General features: G+C 35.3%; 1 protein-coding gene across 1 annotated transcript in view; it reads right to left on the bottom strand.

Annotated features, from left to right (window-relative positions):
• Positions 1 to 22045, bottom strand: part of Sema3e (semaphorin 3E) — a 214354-nt gene extending 192309 nt beyond the window's left edge. The window contains exon 1 of the mRNA XM_090332890.1: positions 21531 to 22045. Within this exon, the coding sequence (XP_090189016.1) occupies positions 21531 to 21765 (235 nt within the window). The 5' untranslated portion in view covers positions 21766 to 22045. The remainder of the gene's footprint in view (positions 1 to 21530) is intronic.
• Positions 22046 to 23037: the final 992 nt, after the last annotated feature.

The following is a 23037-nucleotide window of genomic DNA, read 5'->3' as shown; positions in this document are numbered from 1 at the left end:
TCAGAGTAACACAGGCTCCCTGTTGCTATCTACATTTCTTTTATGATTATGATTATGACTAATTATATTTAAGTTATTGTCCAGAGAGATTTCACTTCAACATGCCAGGTCATGAGTACAATGTCTCAAAAATACCTACCCACTAGGGAACAGGGGAAAACAAGATGAGGGGTGGGAGAGGGGGAAGGGAAATGGGGACCAAGACATGTGAAGGGGTATCAGTGTGTGGGAATTAATGCACCATTTATCTGGCAAATATCATGTAACCCTTCTATTAATTACAATAAAAAATATATTAAAAAATTAAAAAAAAACCAACCAAACAAACAAACAAAATACCTATCCACTTCCCTTATTCCATTTTCACATGGTTATCTACATTTCTGACTGCTGAGACAAGAAAAGGAAATGTGGCAAAGCTCACTCAGTTTCAAAGCTCAGAGTTCAGCAGAGATATAACATCTATCAACTTTTCCATCATTTAATTGGACAAAGTAAGTCACAAAGAGAACCAAGTTTGCAGTGGAGGGCTGCGATGTGTGATAAAGAACCAAATAGAAAATTAAATAATAATTTTTAAAAAAAAGTTTGAGTGCTGGTGGCTTACACCTGTAATCCTAGCTGCTCAGGGGTTGAGATCTGTGGATCTCAGTTTAAAGCCTGCCAAGGCAGGAAAGTCTACAAGACTCTTACATCCAATTAACCAGCAAAAATCCGCAAGTGACCAGGAGCAGTGGCTCACACCTGTAATCCTAGCAACTCAAGAGGCTGAGATCTGTGGATTAAGGTTCAAAGGAAGCCTGAGCACAAAAAGACCTGAGACTCTTATCTCCAATTAACTTCCAGAAAAGAAGAACTGGGGCTTGGCTCAAGGATCTAGCACTGTAGCCTTGAGCTAAAGAGCTCAAGGACAGCACCCAGGCCAAATTCAAGCCCCATATCCCACAAAAAAAAAAAAAAAAAAAAGGAAAGAAAATCTAGAAGTGGTGCTATAGCTCAAGTGGAAGTATGCTATCATTAGACAGGATGGGAGGAAGGAAAGAGGTCAGAAACAGTGGAGATATGGTATTGCTTGATCCCTGAGTTCAAGCCCTACACCAAGATAAAAAAAAAAAGATCTATTTCATTAACAACTCTTAAAGTTTAAGCAATTTTCTCATCCATTGTTCTTAAATATATTATTTTGGTTAAATCAATAGAAATATATCCAGCTGTTGTATATGGAACAAAGCATTATATTCATGAGGAAGAAAAATACAGTAAGACATAGAATGGTAACATATCTAAACAGTACCATCAGCCATAGCATCTTTATGATAGCAAATAAACAATAGACACAATGGATTAAGGATCATCCCTGTGCCCAAAAATGTTCTGAATGTAGCTCTCTTCACATAATGTGAAATTACATTGTTGCTATTCTCAATTTGTAAACTTATTTCTCCAGTTTCAAACCTGAATATTCTAATTGTACAATTTTCATTATGGATACTATTCAGTTCATACAAAGTTGTTCTTTTTTCAGACTTCTTGCCTAACAAGTGCATCATCATTAAGGAGTCTGTAAGTAGAATAAAATTCTGATGATGAGAAAAGTTTAGGAAAGAGGACTGTGGATGAGTGGGAGGAGGGGAGAGGAAACAGCTTCAGATAAATGGGTACTGGCTATTGGTGAATGCAGAATCTCCTAGAAGCTGGCAAAAGACAGATATTTCCAGTTTTTTGAAAATAGATTAACCTTTTTATGGTTATAAAGAATAACACTAATAATGACTTGTTTTCCATCCTCCCTATCACTATTATAGATGGTAGAAATTTGTCCATATCTACCCACTTTTTCTTCCCATCTAAACACACATTCTAGCAACCCATGTGGTAGAAAATTCTCTTATTGTTAAATATAAACCATACAATGTTAGAAAGAATAATTTTCAATAAAAGAGACAAGAGGAAGTTAGCCTAGATAAAATAAAGAATTCATTTTTAATAAACCTTATTAAGCCAAATAAATACTGTGGGCTATTGTGGAATTTCTCTCCCCAGGAAAGACTATATACTAAATGGAATTTTTTCATCAAAACAGCTTTTGAGCAATCCTGCTTAAAGACACTAAAATAGATAACTTCATGAAGAAAAACAAATGAAAAAAGAAACCCTCCTCTAAATACTTGTTTGGATTACAATGAGTGGACATTATGTCCTTGAGGAAATTAGTATGAACTTGATAACCTTTTGGGGTTCCTTCTGAATTTGAGTTAGTGATTTTAATAATTATGTTCAGTTGGGGGTAAATAGCTCCTGATAATTAAGTATAAACCTTTTTGTAAATAGAATATACATTACAAAAGCCATTTCAAACTATGTTAGTCATTACAACATACAAAATGAAAATATCTGAATCATCACAAAGCAGTTTAATGAGGGAATTTGTCATTCACATTCTGTTGTCTAATTCTCCAAAAATTCTGATTTTGAATTTGCTACTGTCATATCACAAAAATTTAGATCAAACTGAAATAACAAAATATATTATAATTAACTAGATCTAATATGAAACATCTTAATGAATAGGATGAGGAGCATATTTATATTTTTAGGAAGAAAATTTTACTGGTTATACTTCAATACTTCTTAGCTTTTCAGATAAAAAGAAAATAGCTTTCAAAATGACTCTGGTCTATTTACCTGATAGTATTAACTGTCCTTGCTGGAAAGTGACAGTTTCTTCTAAAGAGAAATAATCATCCTCATCATTTAGCTGGAGCTTGTCATGCCCTCATAGTCTTTCTTCATTCAAGACCTGCCTATCTTCTCAAAAGACTAAATATAGAGCTCCTCTATGAACCAGCAATCCCACTCCTGGGCATTTACCCAAATTTCCACAAACAAGACCCATACTAAACCTACCAGCACAACCATGTTCATTGCAGTGTTATTTACCACAACTAAGAAGATATGAAACCAACCCAGATGCCCTTCAGTAGATGAGTGGAGTGGATCAAAAAGATGTGGTTTACATACACAATGGAATTCTATGCTGCCATGATAAAGGATGGCATTGCCCCATTTGTAATGAAATGGAAACAGTTGGAAAAAAAAATCTTATTAAGTGAAGCAAGCCAGACCCAAAGGAACATAATCTCTATGGTTTCCTCTAGAATTTTCCTAGCAGTGGCGCACAAAAGCTCAAAAACTAGGTGCAGAGAGCCATATAGAATGAGCCTTAGTGAACTGAGCTCCAAGTTAAGGTAACAAAATAATTATCCTTGTCAGCGTCATTTACAATGTACTATGTGAAGTCATATCCTCTGTTGTTGTATCTGACTTTGGTATCTAGCATACTATATCTATATATATGCATCTGTTTGCTCATGTGAAACAGGGAAGGGAAAGGGAAAAACAAGATAATGGGACAAAGGATGAGCCAGTGTCACAGTGATGTTCACAGATCAATATATTGGAAATGAGCTTTACAGCTAGGGAGTGGAAGAGGGAAAGTAGAAGAAAATGATGGGAAGGCAAAACAATGTGCAAGAATTAATGTACTCATTACCTCATGAATTTAACTTATAACCCAATTTTAAAAAATAAATTAGAAAAGACCTACCTTCCCACCAAGGTCCAGGTGAGTTGCCACATGTGCCATGAAACATTCCTTAAGGACTCTGATTCATATTCTTTACTGTCTGCTTAATATTTGTTTAACATTTCAAAATATATATTAAGAATTACTGTTTTAAATAGAGGAAATAATATGCAAAATATACTTTAGAATAAAGCTGGACACTGGTTATTCATGTCTATCATCCTACCTACTCTAGAGGCTAAAAATTTCAGGATTGCAGTTGAAACTTAGCCTGAGGAAGAAGTCTGACATCCTTATTTCAAATTCACCACCAAAAGGTCAGAATGGAGCTGTCTCAATTGGTAGAGTGCCAGCCTTGAGCAAAAATTCTGACAGTTCCCAGGTGGATGGATAGCTCAATAGATAGATAGATAGATAGATAGATAGATAGATAGATAGATAGATAGATAGATAGATAGACAGGGACACAGATTATCTTTTATTAACTTATTTTATATATTCGATGCTTAACCTTCCATTTGCAGCAGTATTTATGTTTAATTCTTCTCTGGGACAGATTAGCCTCTGTTTCTCATAAGTTAAAATAGACACCAGGGTGGTTAACTACAAAGAGATGGAATTAACAACCATAACAAAGTCACAGACTATAAATAGGTTCTATTTCATTACCAGCATTTATCATTTGGAATATGCTGGAAATAGTAGTTTTATGAAAGAGGAAACTGTAAAAGACTGTTTGGTGGACTTTTTCTTTTGAAAGATCACTTTACATACTAGATCTTACCAAACAAAGAAGCTGATCTGAAATTCATGCAAAGTAAAGTCTAGAATTCAATCTTAGTGTTTGAAAGTGTTCTTTCACATAAGAAAAAATGATTAAGTATATGGATTCATAATTTTGAATAATTTGGAAGTTATCTATGAATAGACTGCTTATCTCCCTGGCTAGATAAAAAGATTCTTTTGTGAAATATGCAGATCTTTCCCCCATGTTTCTTGTATGGAATGGAAAAGACCAATTAACCACTATGAAGCTCATCCCTCCCTAAATTCAGTTATTGCTCTCTTCTCAATATTATAATAAGTGCTTTTGATGTACTGATGAATAAAATATTGCCTCTGTTCCCTCAGGTTTACTCCAAAGAATTTAATACACACGGTATTGAGATGCGGTATAATATATTTTTGCAATGCCTAATGGATGGGCTACATGGGTTAAGAGCTCATATTACATCTAAACCAAGTCGTAATGATAAGCAGACACTAAGGGTGAGTAAAAGGGTATATGAAGAGAAAGGAAGAAGCAGCAGCTAATTTCAAAGCTCTGGGCAGCAAGAATAGTTTGACAACTCATTCTGATGACAGAGTTTTGTGGCACTGGACAATGCAATTCAGGAACGATATGGAGCTTGTAAGATATTGGGATATATTTAGTAGTTACAGCTACTGGGGACACTAGGAGTAAAAATTGATCTATCCCAGGAGTTTGGGAGTTCAAACAAGTTTAACTCTTCCCAGGATCCTGAGTTGTTGCTAGTCTGAACATCTAAGATCCTCAAACAAAATTTAGTAATAATACCAATAAAATCAAAGAACTAGGACTAAATTATGAAAAGGAAAAAATGAAAGAGAGATCAATATAGGGACTCTACATCTAATGCAATATTAAGAATATTGAGACTGAGGCCACGCATCTTCCTAGAAAATCACAGTGCATTAATAGTCATTGTCCTAGATATACTCAAACAGTATTCACATTTTATTGAGTTTATAACATTTGACAGGTACCATGTTTTTCCATCATTGAACAGTATTTTGAAAGATAAAAAAGCAAAATGTATGAAATAAGACAAATAATAATACTAAGTGTGTAAACATAATTATATACCAAAAGGTCCATGATAGATAAGCCAAAAAGTATTTATAATTATCATAATTGTTAATATAATAACAATGGGGACAAAACCATGAGAAGGGGTATCAATGTGTGAGAAGTAATGCAACTACTACCTGGCAAATATAACTGTAACCCCTCTACACATTACCCCAACAATAAAAAAAAGAATTTCAATATTCATGTTATAATGATGATGTGTTACTACGCTCAGAATATGTCTTCCTCGTATTCAATTTAAAAAAAAAAAACCAACTGATAACATACTACAGGAAGGAACGTGGTGTTTGGTGAAGCAGATAAGTAGATAGATAGATAGATAGATAGATAGATGCATACCTGCATGCATGCATGAATAATAAATTCATTAAAAAAGAAGATATAAACTTCAATACAAATATAATCCAGGTAATGGGTAAAATTATATGCAGGATTATTGTGGTACAGCTTTTTATCTGACTTACAAGGAGTTAATGAAAAAAAATTAAATCATATGCCTCATTTTTAAAGGACAAGACTTGCTACAAAAACTCAGAGATTGGCAAGTCTACAAAATGACAGCAAATTAAAGTTATGAAATTAGGCAATCACAGCTATGATGGTATTTTAATTTTGCCATTCTGTTATGACCATTCCAGATTCTTTTTACATAAAAAAAGTGGTTCAGACATTTAAAAACCCTCCCCCTTTTTTAGCTATGAAAAGGAAATCTGTTTTGCTTCTTCCTATTAAAGAATTTCAAAATTATCTTTTATTAACTATAATTCTACAGATAATTTCATAATATTTATGTAAAAGAGCAGAAATGACATTTTTTGGGCTACATCTTCCATAAAAAACTAAAAGGATATAGTTTATATACTCTAATAAAACTATGTTTAAATTTCTTCCGATACTGACATTTAGACACGTGTGTATTTTTAACATTAAAAATAGTACTTTAAAAGAATTTCTAAAATTGTAATAGTTTTATCTTTTCAAACAAGATTTTGTAAAGACAGTGAATGTGGAATTTGATGTTCAGTGAATTAAACAAGGATATGTAATAGCAGAACCTGGCTTTGAATTTAGGTTTGTCTCCCACAGAGCTTATGTATTTTCCAGAATATTCTGTGTTCTCGCTGTACATAAGATCCAGAGTGTAAACTGAAGATAGCAAAAAGGACTTCTTTTAACCTCAAAAAACAAACCACACTCATGAAATAAAGGAAAGAGCTGGCTTAATCAAGTCTATGTGAAAACCCTTAAAAGGACTGACAGCAATTTCAACATGAGTGAATAGAATGGTATATTTGCCAAATAAGCCATTGTCAATTCAGGTGGCTTTAATAAATAAAAGTTACCAGTTAAGGACCCAGTGGTCTAGGAACAAAGTAACCCTCCCTGGAGTGTGGACGGAGGTGCTCCATTTTAAAAGGGACGTAATTAAATAGGAACATGACCAGACCATGGTCAGCAGTCCAGATTGTCAAGACATGAGAATTATTCACCTTAACAAAAGTGCATGGTAGCTACCTTTACATTCTTGCAGATTTGTCAAGATTTAAGTGCTGTTGGCAATAAAAGAAAGAAATGAGACAAAACAGTCCAAAGAAATAGTAGGTTTGACATGAGATTACTTAAACTACAGTGCCAAAATAAATAAAGTAGAATGGGTTTTTCTGTAAATTACTTCTTTTCTTTCATTCAACATGCAAAAATTCAAAATGGTGACTATGGGGATGGCATAGACATAATAGAGCAGTACTCAATACAATTTTGACATTAAAAGATTCACTGAATTGAGCAATATTACACAAATTTACCACATCTATACTAAGTCCCTAGTAATCGTTTGGAAAAAATGTGTAAAATGTTTAGTGTATAACATATTAATGTTTTTAATTTCCTAAGTGCAGTTAGGTTTCTCTCTTTCTGTCTGTTTCTGTCTGTCTGTTTCTGTTGCTTTCTCCCTCCTCCTCACTTTGCTTGACTTTCTATCAAGCATTTACTTAGCAATTGCTATATGCCAGGCTCTGCGCTGTCCATATACATTAAAAATTCTTTCATTTAATCTTTTTTCACAACCATTGGGACAAGTTCTATTATGTGTAAGAACATTCTAAAGTTTCTGCCCCAATTCTATACAAGGCTCAAGCTAGGGGTAGAAGAATAATAATGTAAAAAATGAACAGATTTATTTTTCTTAAGTCGGCCAGTATAAGAAAGTCATACCCAGATGAGGAAAAGATTTTAGAAAACTATCATTTATCTGTGTTTTTAAAGTTCAGCAGAAGGAAAGATTATACAATTAAATGAAATAATAATGTTAGGAATGGACCCACCCAAAATTATTTAGATGCCAAAGTAAGCCAATCCCAGCTGTTATTCTTTACTCTGGCTGCCATCCTCAGCATGAACAGTATGGGGGAGTGTGGGTAACCGGCTGCAGTAGCAGCTGGGCCTATTTGCTAAAAGGAAAAAAGTAGTGAAGACAAAGGGAAATTTCAGAAGGCTAGCGGTGTGAATGGGAAATGGGAGCTTAGTTTGGGGATCCTCAGAAATGAGCTACAATAATTAACTGCCAATCCCAAGAGAGAGTGCTTCATTGGGAGTGACTTATGTAGCCTGACGCCCTCCTGCCCACAATACACACATTAACTGTATTCCGGATATGCAAAACTAAAATGATCCCACGGTCCTCTCTAGCTACTCAGTGGATACAAATTAACACTAAATGGACACATGGTACGAATAACCTAGAGCAACATACTAAGCTTGCAAGAGTGGACTAGTATAGAAATGTCTAAAAATAAATAAATAAATAAATAAATAAATAAATAAATAAATAAAGACATAATTATGTATTTCAAAACAAAAATGAATGTAATAAAATCTTAGCATTGCATGTATATAACATCTTAGAGACCAATACTATAAAAGGTATCTAATGTATTTTGGAGAGATTACTGCTATTTGCATATAGACCCAATTGATACTGGTTATCCGATTCTCTTTTTCTTTTTATTCTTGTCCAATTTTACTGATTTTAAGACTTAGAAAAACCTTTTTCTCCAGATATGAAAAATTCTTTTACAATCCTAAAATATATCAGAATTCAGTTTGTGCATACACATTTTGGAGCAAGTAAAAAACATTTGGCAAAAAAATCTGTCAGAAGAAGTGCCCAGTAAATAACTTTCATCTTACTTCTGAGAAATAGAATGGTTGGGATAAAATTTCATTTTTTAACTGTAAGCATAATTGACTTAACTGTATTTTTTGTCTTCCTATAGTTGTACAATTTTTAGGAATTTCTTTTTTTTTTTTCCTTTCCTTTCTTTTTTTTTTAAATTTCCCCCTCTTCATTTTAGTTTTTTTTTTTTTTTTTTTTTTTTTTTTTCATCCTAGGGCTTTAATTCAGGGCCTGAGCAGTATCCTTGGTATTTCTCAAAGCTAGCACTCTACCACTTGAGCCACAGCACCACTTCCAGCCTTTTCTATGTATGTGATTCTGAAAACTTGAACACAGAGCTTCGTGCTTGCTAGCCAAGCCCTCTACCACTAGGCCATGCTCCTGGCCCAGGAATTTCTTAAAGGACTTACAAGGATTTCAAACCACAATAACATGAAGTAGAAATGTAAACATTGACTTTTCATGTTTTTAACAATTTAGTATCAAACTCGTTATTTTTTAGGAGGTTTCTGAGATTCATCTCACTATTTTATATTATATAAAATAATACAATATATTCCTCTTTTAATTTTTTGGCAATCTAAAAGGATATGTTTTACTTTGTAGATATGCAAAGATGTATGTAATTAGCTATCTTTATAGATTAAAGTAACCATGTCATGTATCTTCATGGCAAAAATTAGGACATGTCAGGGTCAGTCTTGTAGCCCCAGCTGGCTTCAGAATTGTGTCTCCCAGCTGAGAGAGTTGTAATTGAATATTTAAAGCAACTGTGCTGAATTTTATGCAAAAATACAAAAAGAATACTGGTAAAAAAAATTAAGACATTTGTGAAAATATTCTTTTTCTTTTCCATTTATATTATAAATAAGTGGTAAAGCTATTCTAAGAAGGCATCCTAGAATTTACTCAGGTTAATTCAGACTATAAACTGATAACTAACTTAGTATCATGGCATTTATTCTACACAATTTGCAATTTAGCACTCATCTACCCAGAAATACATATAATCACAGCTTTCATCTCCTTTTCTTCATGTATATGTGTGTGTGTTGTTGTTGTTATTTTTTCCTTATTTGAGATAGAAATAGTTATAGCACCTTTTACTATATTATTGCCAACAGCTATTTTTAAAATGATAAATCTAAATCAAATGCAGGAAGAAAAAACTGACAAAATCAAAACAAGATTCTTGTCTTTGGCCATTTAGGACATTTCTCAAAGCCAGAAATGTTGGGAAATCATTACTCTTTCACAAGTTTCATTTTGGTATCTTCTTTCACAGTTTTTATGTATTCTTTATCTCTTCCTTCACAGTTTATCAGAGGAGAAACAGATGAAATCTTACACTGGAATTTAAAATTTAGAGTAAAGTAAATGGGAACAAAAAGTAAATAATATGCAAAATAAAAATGTGCAGGGATCAAGTAAGTTCAAACATCAAAGTATCATATGGCAAGATGTAAATATTTTCTGAATAGTGTTAAAACAGTTCTGAGTCCTTTTTTAGAATTTTTGCAATAGAAGACTTGAATTGAAATTACAGACAGAATTGAAATTACAAAGCAGATGAATAGTCTCATTTTTCTTGACTTCTGCTTCTGCATTATTCCTTCACTCATTTTCTACTAGTTCTGGAGGCATGTACTTTTTTGATGCATCAGATAGAAGACATTAAATTGGTAATACTAATGCTATGATATAAAGCATCCAACTTCATATGTCTTCAGTGCAAGAGATAAAATATATTTGTTATTATGTTGGTTATCAGTGGTTCACTCCTGTAAGCTACTAAGAAGTCTGAGGTCTGAGGATCAAGGTGTGAAGCTAGTGCAGGCAGGAAAAGTCCCAGAGACTTTCATTTCCAATTAACCACCACAAAACTAGAAGTGGAACTGTGGCTCAAGCTCAGAGATAGTATCCAGGCCTGAGTTCAAGCCAAGGAGAGGCATGCATGTGCATGTGTGTGCAAGTACACACATACATACACACATACACACAAATGCACACATACTATGTTGTATATGTAATATATATTATATATTATAATATTTTAAGAATCAGAAAACTTTGACTGTCTTCAAAAGCTTTAGACTTTCTTTGTGTATTTTCAGTTACTATTCCTCAAATCCATGAAGAAGTGGAAATTCAATTTAATATGTGCAGTGAATATTTGTGATACTAATATGAATGGCAGAATTATAAACAGTATAGGACAGTCAGTGTCTATGGTAGATGTGTTTTAGTCAGAATGCAAGTATATCTCATTATTATAATGAGATGACTGAAGGAAAAAGAGATGGTGAAAGACACATCTCTCTCTCTACATATATATGGCTTGTTCAGAATAGAGTTGGAATAAGGCTGCGTTTGCATGTGTGTGGATACGCAATGTAATATTTTTGGTCAGTTGTGAGGCATGAACTCAGGGCCATGACACTGTTACTGAGCTTTTTGCTCAAAGCTAGTGCTCTACCACTTTGAATGATAGCTCTACTTTTGGTTTTCTGGTGGTTAACGGATAACAGTTTCACAGGACTGTCCTACCTGAGCTGTGATCCTCAGATTTCAGCCTCCTGAGTAGCTATGATTACTGCTGTTAGCCACCAGTGCATGGTTCTTACTTATGATTTAATAATAAGTAATCACTGACACTGAATGGGATATCCTGAATCTATATATATTAATGAAGACCAAAGCTTTCACTTGGACATTTTTTTTCACCAGCTTTTTTTTTAAATTGTATTTTATTCTTGGGGTTTACTTGGACATTTTTGGCACTGGAGTAGGGCTATTTCCTATAAAGATATAGCTAGTCTATTTAGTCATTTTCACAATAAGGTAGAAACTGATTTTTTTTTTTTTTGCCAGTCCTAGGCATAAGCTCAGGGATTGAGCACTGTCCCTGGATATTCTCAAGGCTAGGGCTCTACCACTTGAGCCTCAGCACCACTTCTGGCTTTTTCTAAGTATGTGGTACCGAGGAATCGAACCCAGGTCTTCATGCATGCTAGGCAAGCACTCTACCACTAGGCCAAACTCCTGGCTCCAGAAACTGATTTTTTAATAACATATGCTAAGAGTTTAGTTTATAACACTCACCCAATCCTTATAGGTTTTACAAATGACTTGAATAAATAATTTTATTTTGTTAATAGAGTTCTTAAAGAAAAGTTATATTTAATTGAAAGAAGTTTGCAATATGTGTATATACATATACATATGTAAAATGAACAGTTTTATAACTCATTACATCACATACTTTTATGCTGTGGTAAATTTGAGGTTTTTCCTTCATCAGTCATATGAGTAATAAAGACTGCTTATCAAGTCCTTTATAATTATGAGGATATTAAGTCTCAGCGTATAATGATTTAGCAAGAAAAACACAGTATTAAACAAGATGCACTGTGATTTCAAACCAAAAATTTCAAAAATCATGAATCTTCCACAATAACATCATTTTTCTTATTAAATTTTTCTGAACTATTTTGGAGAATTCAAACACATGAGGAAGTTTGTGAGGAGAAGAAAGGAGCCTTATATTTCCAGCACTGGAAAAGACCTGAGAAATCACGTGACTTATATAATAAACCTTTGACTCAGGAAAAGGGCAATCAAGAACTGTAAATAGCTCTGTGCCAAGAACATTTCCTATTTGGCTTTAGATCCATAGTGTATTTGAACTCAGAATTTTAAAGTCCTCCTCACAGCCAGGCTCCAGTGGCCAATACCTATAATCCTAGCTACTCAGGAGCCTGAGATATGAGGATCATAGTTCAAAGTCAGTATAGGCAAGAAGTCCATGAGGGGCTGGAAGTTTGGCCTGGTGGTAGAGTGTTTGTCTAGCATGCATGAAAGTCCGGGTTCCATTCTTTGGTACCACATACATAGAAAAAAGCCAGAAGTGGTGCTGAGGCTCAAGTGGTAGAGCTCTAGCCTTGACAAAGTTCATGGACAGTGCTCAGGCCCTGAGCTCAAGCCCAGGACTGGCAAAAAAAAAAAAAAAAAAAAAAGTCCATGAGACTCAACTCCAATGAACCACCAGAAAACTAGAAGTGGTGCTGTGGCTCAATGTGGTAGAGTGTTAGATTTTTGCAAAAATGCTCAGGGACAGGGCTCAGGTCCTGAGTTTAAGCTCCATGACTGAATAATCATCATCATCATCATCATCATCATCATCATCATCCTTAGTTATCATTGTTTCCTCAGAGTTCACTCTTCAGGAAGAGAAAAAGCCAGTAGCCTTGGCTGATCTGTATTTCTGCTTTGTACTAATTCCTATGTTCTTCGCTGTTTATTCTCTGCTTTTGGAGTTGATCTGGCTACCAAATGTCTTCACTGAGACTTATCTTTCAGGATACCATTTCTCTGATTACTTCTGTAAAAACAATCCTTTTCTTAATTCGTTTCTTCTCATTCATCTTCAAACAGAGAGAATAAATCTAAACTTCACAGACGTAGAGATAGATTTATACCCATAATACTCAGACACCTGACTCAAGTGAAGCTACAGATTACATCTGTGTGCAAGTTCATCTTTCTCCTTCCCAGCATCCTCATCCCTTTCCTTTTCTGTGTCCAGAGTTGATGATGTCTCATGGCTAGAAGCATCATGAAAACTGTGAGCATAACCTCTCATCAGAAAAGAGAGAGTAGCATGTTCACGTGGCCATTAAGACATTCATTTCTTATTGTATTGCTGAAATCAACTTGAGATTCTAAAGATCATGCTTTCAAATTAGGTAACAAATGAAAGATATACTGGAAGCAACTAGAGACCAATTAGAGCATTTTATTTACTAAAAATCTGCTTTCTTTTTCATTTCTGTTGTAGCAGGTGAATTAAGCTATGTCAGTATGAAAATGTAAAGAAGGAGACAAAGAGTAAAAAATGTAACACCGACCACAAAAGAGGTAGTCAGAGAATGAAGTGATAAGGGAAAGGGAAGAGGCATCATGGTCATTCTCCAAGAATGAGAAGGATATGGAAAAATAAACTTTAAAAGAAGAAAAAGCAGATTTAGTAGAGATGAGAGGATGTGGCTGATGGAACCAGAGCTCTTTGGGAATCTCCTGCTGTTTTATGAACTGGAGCACTGAGGGGAAAGAAGATGAAGGGCCAGAGAAAGCCCTAGCCTTTATCCTGATGCTTGTGGTACTAAATAAGCCATAAATAGTTGTTCTGGATTCCTTAGTTTCCTTGGTATTTTTCTCACCTCCTCTGTGTCAGTTCATCCTTTGAAAAGCACAGCTCTCCATCATTGTGTATTCTGCACATATCACTTAATGAGTACTTACTGGATACCCACCAAGTGTCAGAAACCAGGCTCCATTGCAGATGCCTTACCTGTTTGTCCCAGGCACAGCAGCGCTTTCTTTCACTTTCAAAGCAAACAACCCATGCTGAGTTGATAGCTGCTTCCAGGACACTGTTTAGCTTAACTTTGGTCGCCCTGATCTGGCTTTTGTAATATCAGTTCTATTGTGCTTTACAAAGCTAGATCTACAATTATCTTTGTTAGGGACATTTATTTGATGGATATGGTCTGTTGTCTCCAGCAGATACTATTCCAACTTTCCTTAATGTATTAACAAAATAATTATAAAGTATAAAAGATAATAGTATCTCTATTCCTTTTATCCATCTACTCCAATCAGAGATAACTTGCATGAAAGAAAACCTTTACTTCTACTTAAAAATTAGATGCTTAAGGACTTTTTCTTCATTTTATATCAAAAGGTTAATGATTGGTTTCTAACTGCTTTTTTTTTTTTTTTTGCCAGTCCTGGGCTTAAGCTCAGGGCCTAAGGACTGTCCTTGGATTTTTCTCAAGGATAGAACCCTATCACTTGAGCCTCAGCACCACTTCTGGCTTTTTCTAAGTATGTGATACCGAGGAATTGAACCCAGGTCTTTGTGCATGCTAGGAAAGTACTCCACCACTAGGCCAAACTCCTGGCCTGTTTCTAACTGCTTTTGAACAAAAAGAAAGCTACAATAGATTTGAATTACTCCTGAGTCTTCTCTGATTCAATGAGTATTAATGAAAAGCTGTGTAAGGGCTAAATATTTTATCACATTAATTTGCATTGTCTCTTATGATTCCATCATAACTCCATCCGATCTGTATTACACCATTGTAAAAAGGAGAAAATTCATAACTTTGCTAATATTATAACATATAGCTAGAAACAAAATTTAAACAGTGTATGTTTCATTCAAAATATAGAATATAAGCCATTCAAACAATAATGTGAGAGTTTATGTAAGTCTGTAAGACTAATCTACTTGCTGTGATTTACTCTTCTAAGGCTATAAACTAAGTTCTGAAGCAGAGAACAGTAACGGTAGAGAATTTAGTAACCAAGGGATAAAATTTTTTTAAGTATTAAAAAGTCTTAAGTATTAAAGTCAGACAAGCCAATGGATTTCTCTTTAATTTTTCCATATGATTGGAGAGACAATAAGTGAAAGTCAAACAGTTTTTACCCATCTTGAATAAATAATTTCCTTGACTATCAGAGGGCATGTGAAGGCAAGTTACCAATTCCATAGAGGTGTCAGCTCTTAAAAGCATCAGGTAACAGAAAAATGTTCTCCTAGTAGCAGAGAGGATAATATTTGGTTATTACATTTGGAATATTCTGCATATGAAATAAGTAGTTTTCCCACTGTTAGTCTTGATGAGAGTACAGACAATAATGCTTGCTTAAGTCTAAGGTATAACTAATGATACTGATGGTTCCTTTTTTGTTTCAAATGATACTTAAAACTAATGTGGAAAAAGTATTAAAATAACAAATGATCAAGTTTTGTATAATTTATTGAGTATTCCAAGGTATCAAATGTGTTAAAAGCTACTGGTAACATTGTGGCCTTGTCTAATGAAACTAAGAAAACAATCTAAATCATCACTGTGTACACTTTTGAAAATATTATTGATGATATAATTTCAGTTTTGTTTTGTTCTAAATATTTTGAGGCTGGACTTACAAATTCACCACATTAACACTAAAGGTGCTATGTATGAAGAGGCATGCATACATGCAAAGAACTTGTATTTTTTATTTGCTACAAATATCACCCATACATCACATCTGTACATTTGAATATGCAAATCACTTTGAATAATTCATGAAATTATTCAAACCATACCTGGATATTGAATATCGCAATGGGAAAAGAGTAATTCTTCAGTGTAGAGAAAAGGTTAGAAGAGATCAAGATTGGTAAAGCAAAAAATAAAAGACTAAAGACTCAAGACTAAATCCTTTACTAAAGCCACAGAAGACCTGAAGACAAAGATGAACATCTTTGTACACTTTAATTCTAATAAAACCCACAGATGACTTTTGTAGATGTCATTGATGAAGTAAAACTGACAATAGCTTTTTAATACTTTTCACCAGTAATAGTTAATTGATTAATTTGGTGCTTTATTCTATAGTTATGAATCTGAAGCCATATCTTGTTGCTGGTGGCTCATACCTCTAATCTTAGCTACTCAGAGAATCATGGTTTGAAGCCAGTTTAAACAGAAAATTCCCTGAAACTCTAGTCTCCAATTAACCACCAAAATGCTAAAAGTAGAGTTGTGGCTCAAGTGGTGGTAGAGCACTAGCTTTGAGCAAAATGACTTAAAGATAGTGCCCACCCTAAGAGTTCAAGCCCCAGAACTGGCATGCATGCACACACACCTGTGCACAACCCTCAAACCATAGATTTTAGAGGTTTCCTCTTTGTAAACAGAAAGAGAAACTCTATGCATGACAAATATGATATGGATAGAGCAAAATAACATTTTAGCAATGCGTTTTGAAGTAATATTTTACTATGACATCATAACTCACCTATGTTTATTCATCATGAACAGATTTTGATAATAATAATATGTAGCTAGAACACTGTCTTCACAAGATTTTAAATGGTTGTACCAACATAAATTATCCACCAGTTTGAAATTTATCGAGTGTATTTCTAAATTTCATTTCTTGCATTGCCAACTCTAATCTCCCCTAACCTTCTCTTTACATTAAGGAAAAGAAGTATTTTTTTTAACCACTGTGACATTTGATATCCAGGTAAGGCTTGAATAATTCTATGAATTATTCAAAGACTTTTGCATATTCCAATATACTGGTATAGTGTAGAGGTGTAACAAATATAAAATTACAAAAAATAACATGCTCTAATATCATACATAGACCTCTGGTACAGAAAGCCTATTCTATGTAAGCTCAGCTCAACAAAATATAGTCTATGTTTTTACATCCTGCCTAGCATTTTTAAAAAATACTACTTGTAAGTTTATATTTATCATATAATTTTCATATAATTTTCTCTGTTACTCCCTATTGGAGGTCTGGCCACATAGGTTAATATTTACTCCTGGATCCTAATTATAGAATTTATGAGTCATGACTTATAGTAAGATTTTATTTATAAACACCCAGCTGTGTGATTAATATAACAATTGATAATTATCAGATACTGGATAAGCAGAAATCATAATCTGAATCAAAACAAACTAGCTCAGTCATGTCATTCTTTTTATTCATTCTGCATAATAAATAAATGCCACAACATCCATTGTGGTCACTCTAGTTTTTTTTTTTTTTTATTGTGCTCCTCTAGAAATAAACATAATTACTTTCTTATGAAATAGAATTCCCAAGTATGTAGTACCGGCTGAATATGTGTGGTAAATACACATATGAAATCTTTTATAGCAATAAATATTGAAAAATACATGGATGTTGTAGTAGATTATTGTCTAAATTATTGTAACTAGAATCCAGTGATATAGGAAACAGGATTTGGAGTAAATAAAATGCTATTTAAGACCAACTTCTGTGTTCCATCTGCATCATTGCAGCTTATATCAATAACTACACTCGTGACTTTCCTAAGGGCTGTTCTCCACAGAACATGCTTCGTCCCAATATTCACAATTCATATTAATCCTCAGAAAACACTGGTAATCTAAATCATTTCTCATTTATGAAGTTCAAAAACAATCGTCCCAACAGAGCCTCTCAAATTGGAGTGAAAATTATAAAGAAAGTACCATTATCATCTCCATTTTTGAAATTGAGGAAACTGAGGCACAAGCATCTGCTATTATTGCTATTATTATATTATTCTTTTTTTTTATCAGTTGTGGGGCTTGAACTCGGCCTGGAAACTATCTCTGAGCCTCTTTCTGCTCAAGTTTAGTGCTCTACCACTTGAGCCGTAGTGCCACTTCCAGTTTTTTGAGTGGTTAATTGAAGAAAAGCCTCTCAGGGGGACTTTTCTGCCCAGGCTGACATAGAACTGCAAGCCACCAGCCCCTCACTTATGCTATTATTTTAAATGGGTGGACTAAAGCTGGAGAAGGGACTTCTGGTTGCTAATTCTGAGCTCTTTAAACTATGAAAATTCTTAACTATTAGTTATACTTCCCAAATAACAGATCATACTAACACTGTATGACATGACTTTGGTTTAAAGGCACATATTCAATGCTTAAATCTCCATTGAAAATATCAACACATTTTAGGAATGTTCTTCCATACACATTTCTCTATTTAGCTATCTCTTTACCAAACATCCTAGGAGACATACTGGTTAAGTAGCTACTCTTCTTGTCTTCTGTGATCCTGTTCCTCCTACCCCATCTGCCAAATTCACTTGATTCAATTTCCCTGATTGAATTCTCCCTTGTTGAGGATTTGCCTATGTGCACTGGGATTTCTTATTTTAGCTAGGCCTTTGCACTGTCTCACTCTGTCTGTCTCTGTCTCTGTCTCTGTCTCTCTGTCTCTCTCTCTCTCTCTCTTCTCTCTTCTCTCTCCTCTCTCTCTCTTCTTTTTGAATTCTATTATCAAGAATACTATTTTTACCTTCCCTGTGACCTCATTAATGCAGGATGGCTAAGGATAAGGAGACAACAGATATCAATAGAGAGAAGCAGCTCAATCCAATAGGTCTTTTTTCTTCATTCTCATACTTCATTCTATCGTGAGAATGATAGTTATTCAAGTTAAGTCTTAGAGCAGAACAAAATTTCTGTGTATTCATCATATCAATATCATCTTTAATAGCTGTGATAACTAGCTATAATGAATTCATGAATTTAAAACAAATTGCCTGATAAACTCAATTTCAACTCAACCCTTGACTATTAGTTTGATAACATATCACCTTCTTAATCTCAGCTATTTTTGCTAACTCAATATATTTGTCTTACACAATATCTCATATATATGCATATATATGAATAAATCAAGCAAGCTAGACATATGGAAGCTACCTGGTTTTTTATGTACTAGGTATGCTTGTCTTAAAGTATCTTTTAAGATAAAATCATAGTGAATCATAATATAAGGGTATAGTGGGGTTTTTCAATAAAAACAAGAAGAAATCTAATATCAGTTTTTGTAGGAGACAGTGAAAAATCTTCTAGAAGATCCTTTAAATCTCAGGCTATCTTCCCACATTTTCTTCACTCACTTTGTGTCATTTCTACTCTAAGCTTGGTGGTATTTTCCTCTGTATTTAATGACGTCAGTTCCAGAAGCAAAGAGGAGAATGGAGGAGAAATGGAAAGGTATAATTCTCTAGATGTTTTTGTGACCATACTTTTATATATAAGTTAATTCAGGCTTTGTATATGATGTTTCTACCCTCCTGCGATCTATATCACATATGCCTGGAGCATATTACCTTGAAAGCCTATATGGTCATTTGTAATTTAAATTATTAATATTCACCTGCTACTGAAAATTCAACCTTTCCAGTGTGATTCAAGACATCAGAACATTAACCTAGTCTATGTTGGTCTTAGTTTTTGACCACCTCTGGAATATCCTCTGAATGCAAAAGAGTGAGGGAGGTAAATAGGCTCTTTGTGTTGTGTGGTTCAAACATCCCTGCTGTGACAACTCTGGGTAATTTTCTTTTCACTGATCTGCACCTGAGGTGCAGCAAGCATTTGCTGCTTCAGGTTTTATCTTTGTTATGACCTCATAACTGTCTTTGCTAACTTTGTTGCATAAGTAAGATTTTATGTTCAAGAAGCTCTAGACCACACTTGTATAGAAGTATAGCATTAATGCATTTTTCTGGTGGCCCTAATAAAAGGTTAAGGAAAGCAAAAGTGGAGATTTATGGGAGTTTTCAATGATAATATAGATATTAGGCATATGAATTCTACACCGTATGACACAACCCATAAGATCAGTTCAATGAAGACATTTTGAGGATGAGCTTAGTAATGATATTGCACATAGAGCACACATACTAGACAGATTTGGGATAATCTGACCAAATAATAATCTCTACTATGAAATTTCACATGTGGCAGTTTAGAAAAACATGCTGATGTTGAGCTATCAAAATCCAATTACCATTACAATGAGGTATTAAGTCTAATAATAAACAGCACAGAATGATAGTTTGTCATAACTGGAAGCTCATCCAATGTCTATATAGGAGCAACTCAACTTAAATATTCATGACATCCTTATTTGTCCTTTTCCATCCCAATATATTTAATCATAACTTCTTAGAATAGATACTCTGATAGATATCATGAATATACATACAATATCTTTTCCAAGCACAAAAGACTTGTACACATGATGGCTACCATATTTTTTAACTATTTTGTAAATATCTACTGGGTAGTATTTTGGGTACCTGATATAAACCAAGAAACAAACCATGGTTTTAACTCTTCAAAGAATGCAAAGGTTCTATGATCACGATTACAGTTAGCACTGCCCAGTAAAAACACAAAAAGACCATTCATGCCCTGAAAAATTAAGGCTTCACCCTTTTCAACTTCCAGCAAAAATTCTACCTGCGTTTGGACAAAATAGGCTTCTGTTCTTTCTATTCATACATTTCAGAGCTTATACAATTGAGAAATGGGTGTTATGAAATTCTCATCATTGTATCCATTGCCTCACTTAATTATTGGTGAGAATGCATACTTCTTTCCTGATAATTTATTCCAAATTTTTTTTGCCATCAAGTTAATTTTGGTTATTCATTTGGGTACAGAAGGAACCAGTAAACCTATTCCTGACTGGCTTTTACTGGTACTGATGCAAAATCTATCTTTTGATTAGTTATTTAAGAATGTGAGATTTACAAGACATACTTACAGAATAAACTGCTACAGAGTTCCAGTAAAAACAAGACGTATTCACATTTTAAAAGGACAAATGAAAGTGGTTACTAATACTTTAACCAGTATTAATCATTTTACAATGGTTGCCATTAAACTCCATATTTTGCTTTGTCACACTTAAAAAAAGTATTCTGATAATCAATTCAGCTAGATGGCTAATTTATATTACTTGTGAATCCTTTTAATGACACAGTGATGACTTTATTATCATGAGTAGGACAGCAGTTTTCTTCTCAGGAATTTGGGGCTGTCTTCCGGGGTTGGGAGGCATCATTATTATGGAAATACAACAAATTTAAAAGAGAAAAAGAACTCACACCTCTTTTCCTAAAGCTTTTCCTTTCCCTGCTATGTCTCACATTGTATCCTTTAATGTTTAGGAACCTGCTGCTAGTGTGGTGGTTTCTGGCATGCTGGGCTATTAGCAACCTGCTTCTTTCTGTCTGTCCTGTAGGGAGAGTGAACTTCTCAGGAACATAATCTAATATTTACAAGGCACAGTATCCCGAGTTGACACGCAATCTACCACTGCTTTCAAATGAAGCGAGTAGGACCCATTCCTTTAGAGGCAATGCGGATCCGAGGCGAGTTTCAGGTGCATTTTGTAGGGTCTTGGAAGACTCTGAACCAAGGTGAAGCGACTTTCTCGTCTGCTCTCCATTTAACACAAAAGGGTGTGAGAAAGTAACCTACCTTTATGTGACAGGCGTAGCCGGGGGTAGGGGGTTTCTGCCGTGCGCCCCGAAGGCCAGATGTGCAGGAGGTGAGCGCAAAGGAGCCAGGTGAGAGCCCGTCCCGAGGATGCCATGCCGCCGTCACCCCACAGCCTTACTGGAGCCAGGTTTGACTTTTCCTTCGGACTTCCCCTCGGGGGGGGTGGACAGCGTGCCTGGAGGAAGGCTTTGTCAGGAACCAGACGCGTTGTCATCCGCAAGCACCAAGCCCAAGTGCCACGGGTCTGGCTGGAAGTGGACCGGTCAGACCTTGCTTTCTTCTGTCAGTTGTTGGAGAGCGAGGATCCGGAGGACGTCTCTTAAGCCCTGAGGTTTCCGAGCCGTGCCCAGTCTGGAGCTGTCTTCGGGAACTCTGCCCGCAGAGCGGGGGAAGGAGAAAGCTGGGTTTTGTTCAGGCGCCGGCAGGCGTTTCATTCAGAAAACAAATCCAGCACACGCGCGCCTCTCTCCACCCCAGCCGAGCTCCCTCCGGCAGCCTCTCCGGAGCCAGACTCTGTAGCACCGGCTGGCCCCAAACAGCTACTTTTAATTCACCTTCCCCCACCTCTCTACTCCTCCACCCCCGCCCCCTGCTAATTAAAAACAAGAAGTGCCATTCCCTCCAGGAGTTGAGGACCCACCCAGCGGGGATGCCGGGTGTCAGCGCGCGGTGTTTACAGGAAAGTTCAGGCAGGGTTGAGCAGCTACTTGCTGTTTCTAGGAAGTATTTCTGGTCCACGTGCCCTGCCCGCGCCTCCCTCCGGGTTACAAGTCCCCGGAGCCTGGAGACCAGAACAGGTTTGGAGGGTTGGGGGTGGGAGCGGGGCGGGGCTGAAGGAGCCTATATAATAGTCCGATTATTTGAGAATATGAAAGAGAGGGAAGCAGCCTTAGAAAGGGCTTTACACGAATTATTCGTCCAGACTAATCCTTGGATAAAGAAAGCTTCATTTTCTAAATGACCCGTTTGTTCACATACCCGTACCTAAATTATTTTTTTCCACTATTAACAGTATATATTTTTTCCACAATTAAGGCTTTTTTTTCTTTTCTTCTTCTTCCTCTTCTTCCTCTTCCTCTTCTTCTTCTTCTTCTTCTTCTTCTTCTTCTTCTTCTTCTTCTTCTTCTTCTTCTTCTTCTTCTTCTTCTTCTTCTTCTTCTTCTTCTTCTTCTTCTTCTATTGCTTCCATCTTAGAAGTATTACTTTTAACTCTTCGGAGGAAAGTGGCTTTCAAAGGGCCTAAAACCAACAGCAGCATTTATCTATCATTGATTCTTAGATGGAAATGGCATGGGGAATTTTTTTTTTACTTAAGCAAATAAATAAATTTTCTCCCCTTCCCTCCTCCCCCAGAAAGTCAGTTTAACTTTAAGTGAAAATGCATTGTGAATCAATGATCTACTTAAGGAAAGTGGTGAAGTTGAAAATGAGCCCCCTGCAAAGCAGGTATTAGAAAATTTCAGCTGCTGGTCCCTCTTCCAGTTTA

This window comes from Megascapheus bottae, chromosome 5 (genome assembly GCF_031878675.1).
Source record: "Megascapheus bottae isolate mThoBot1 chromosome 5, mThoBot2.hap1, whole genome shotgun sequence".
In the NCBI taxonomy this organism is placed as follows: Eukaryota; Metazoa; Chordata; class Mammalia; order Rodentia; family Geomyidae; genus Megascapheus; species Megascapheus bottae.
The sequence above is the reverse complement of the archived record's forward strand: the minus strand, read 5'-3'. Positions and strand labels throughout refer to the sequence as shown.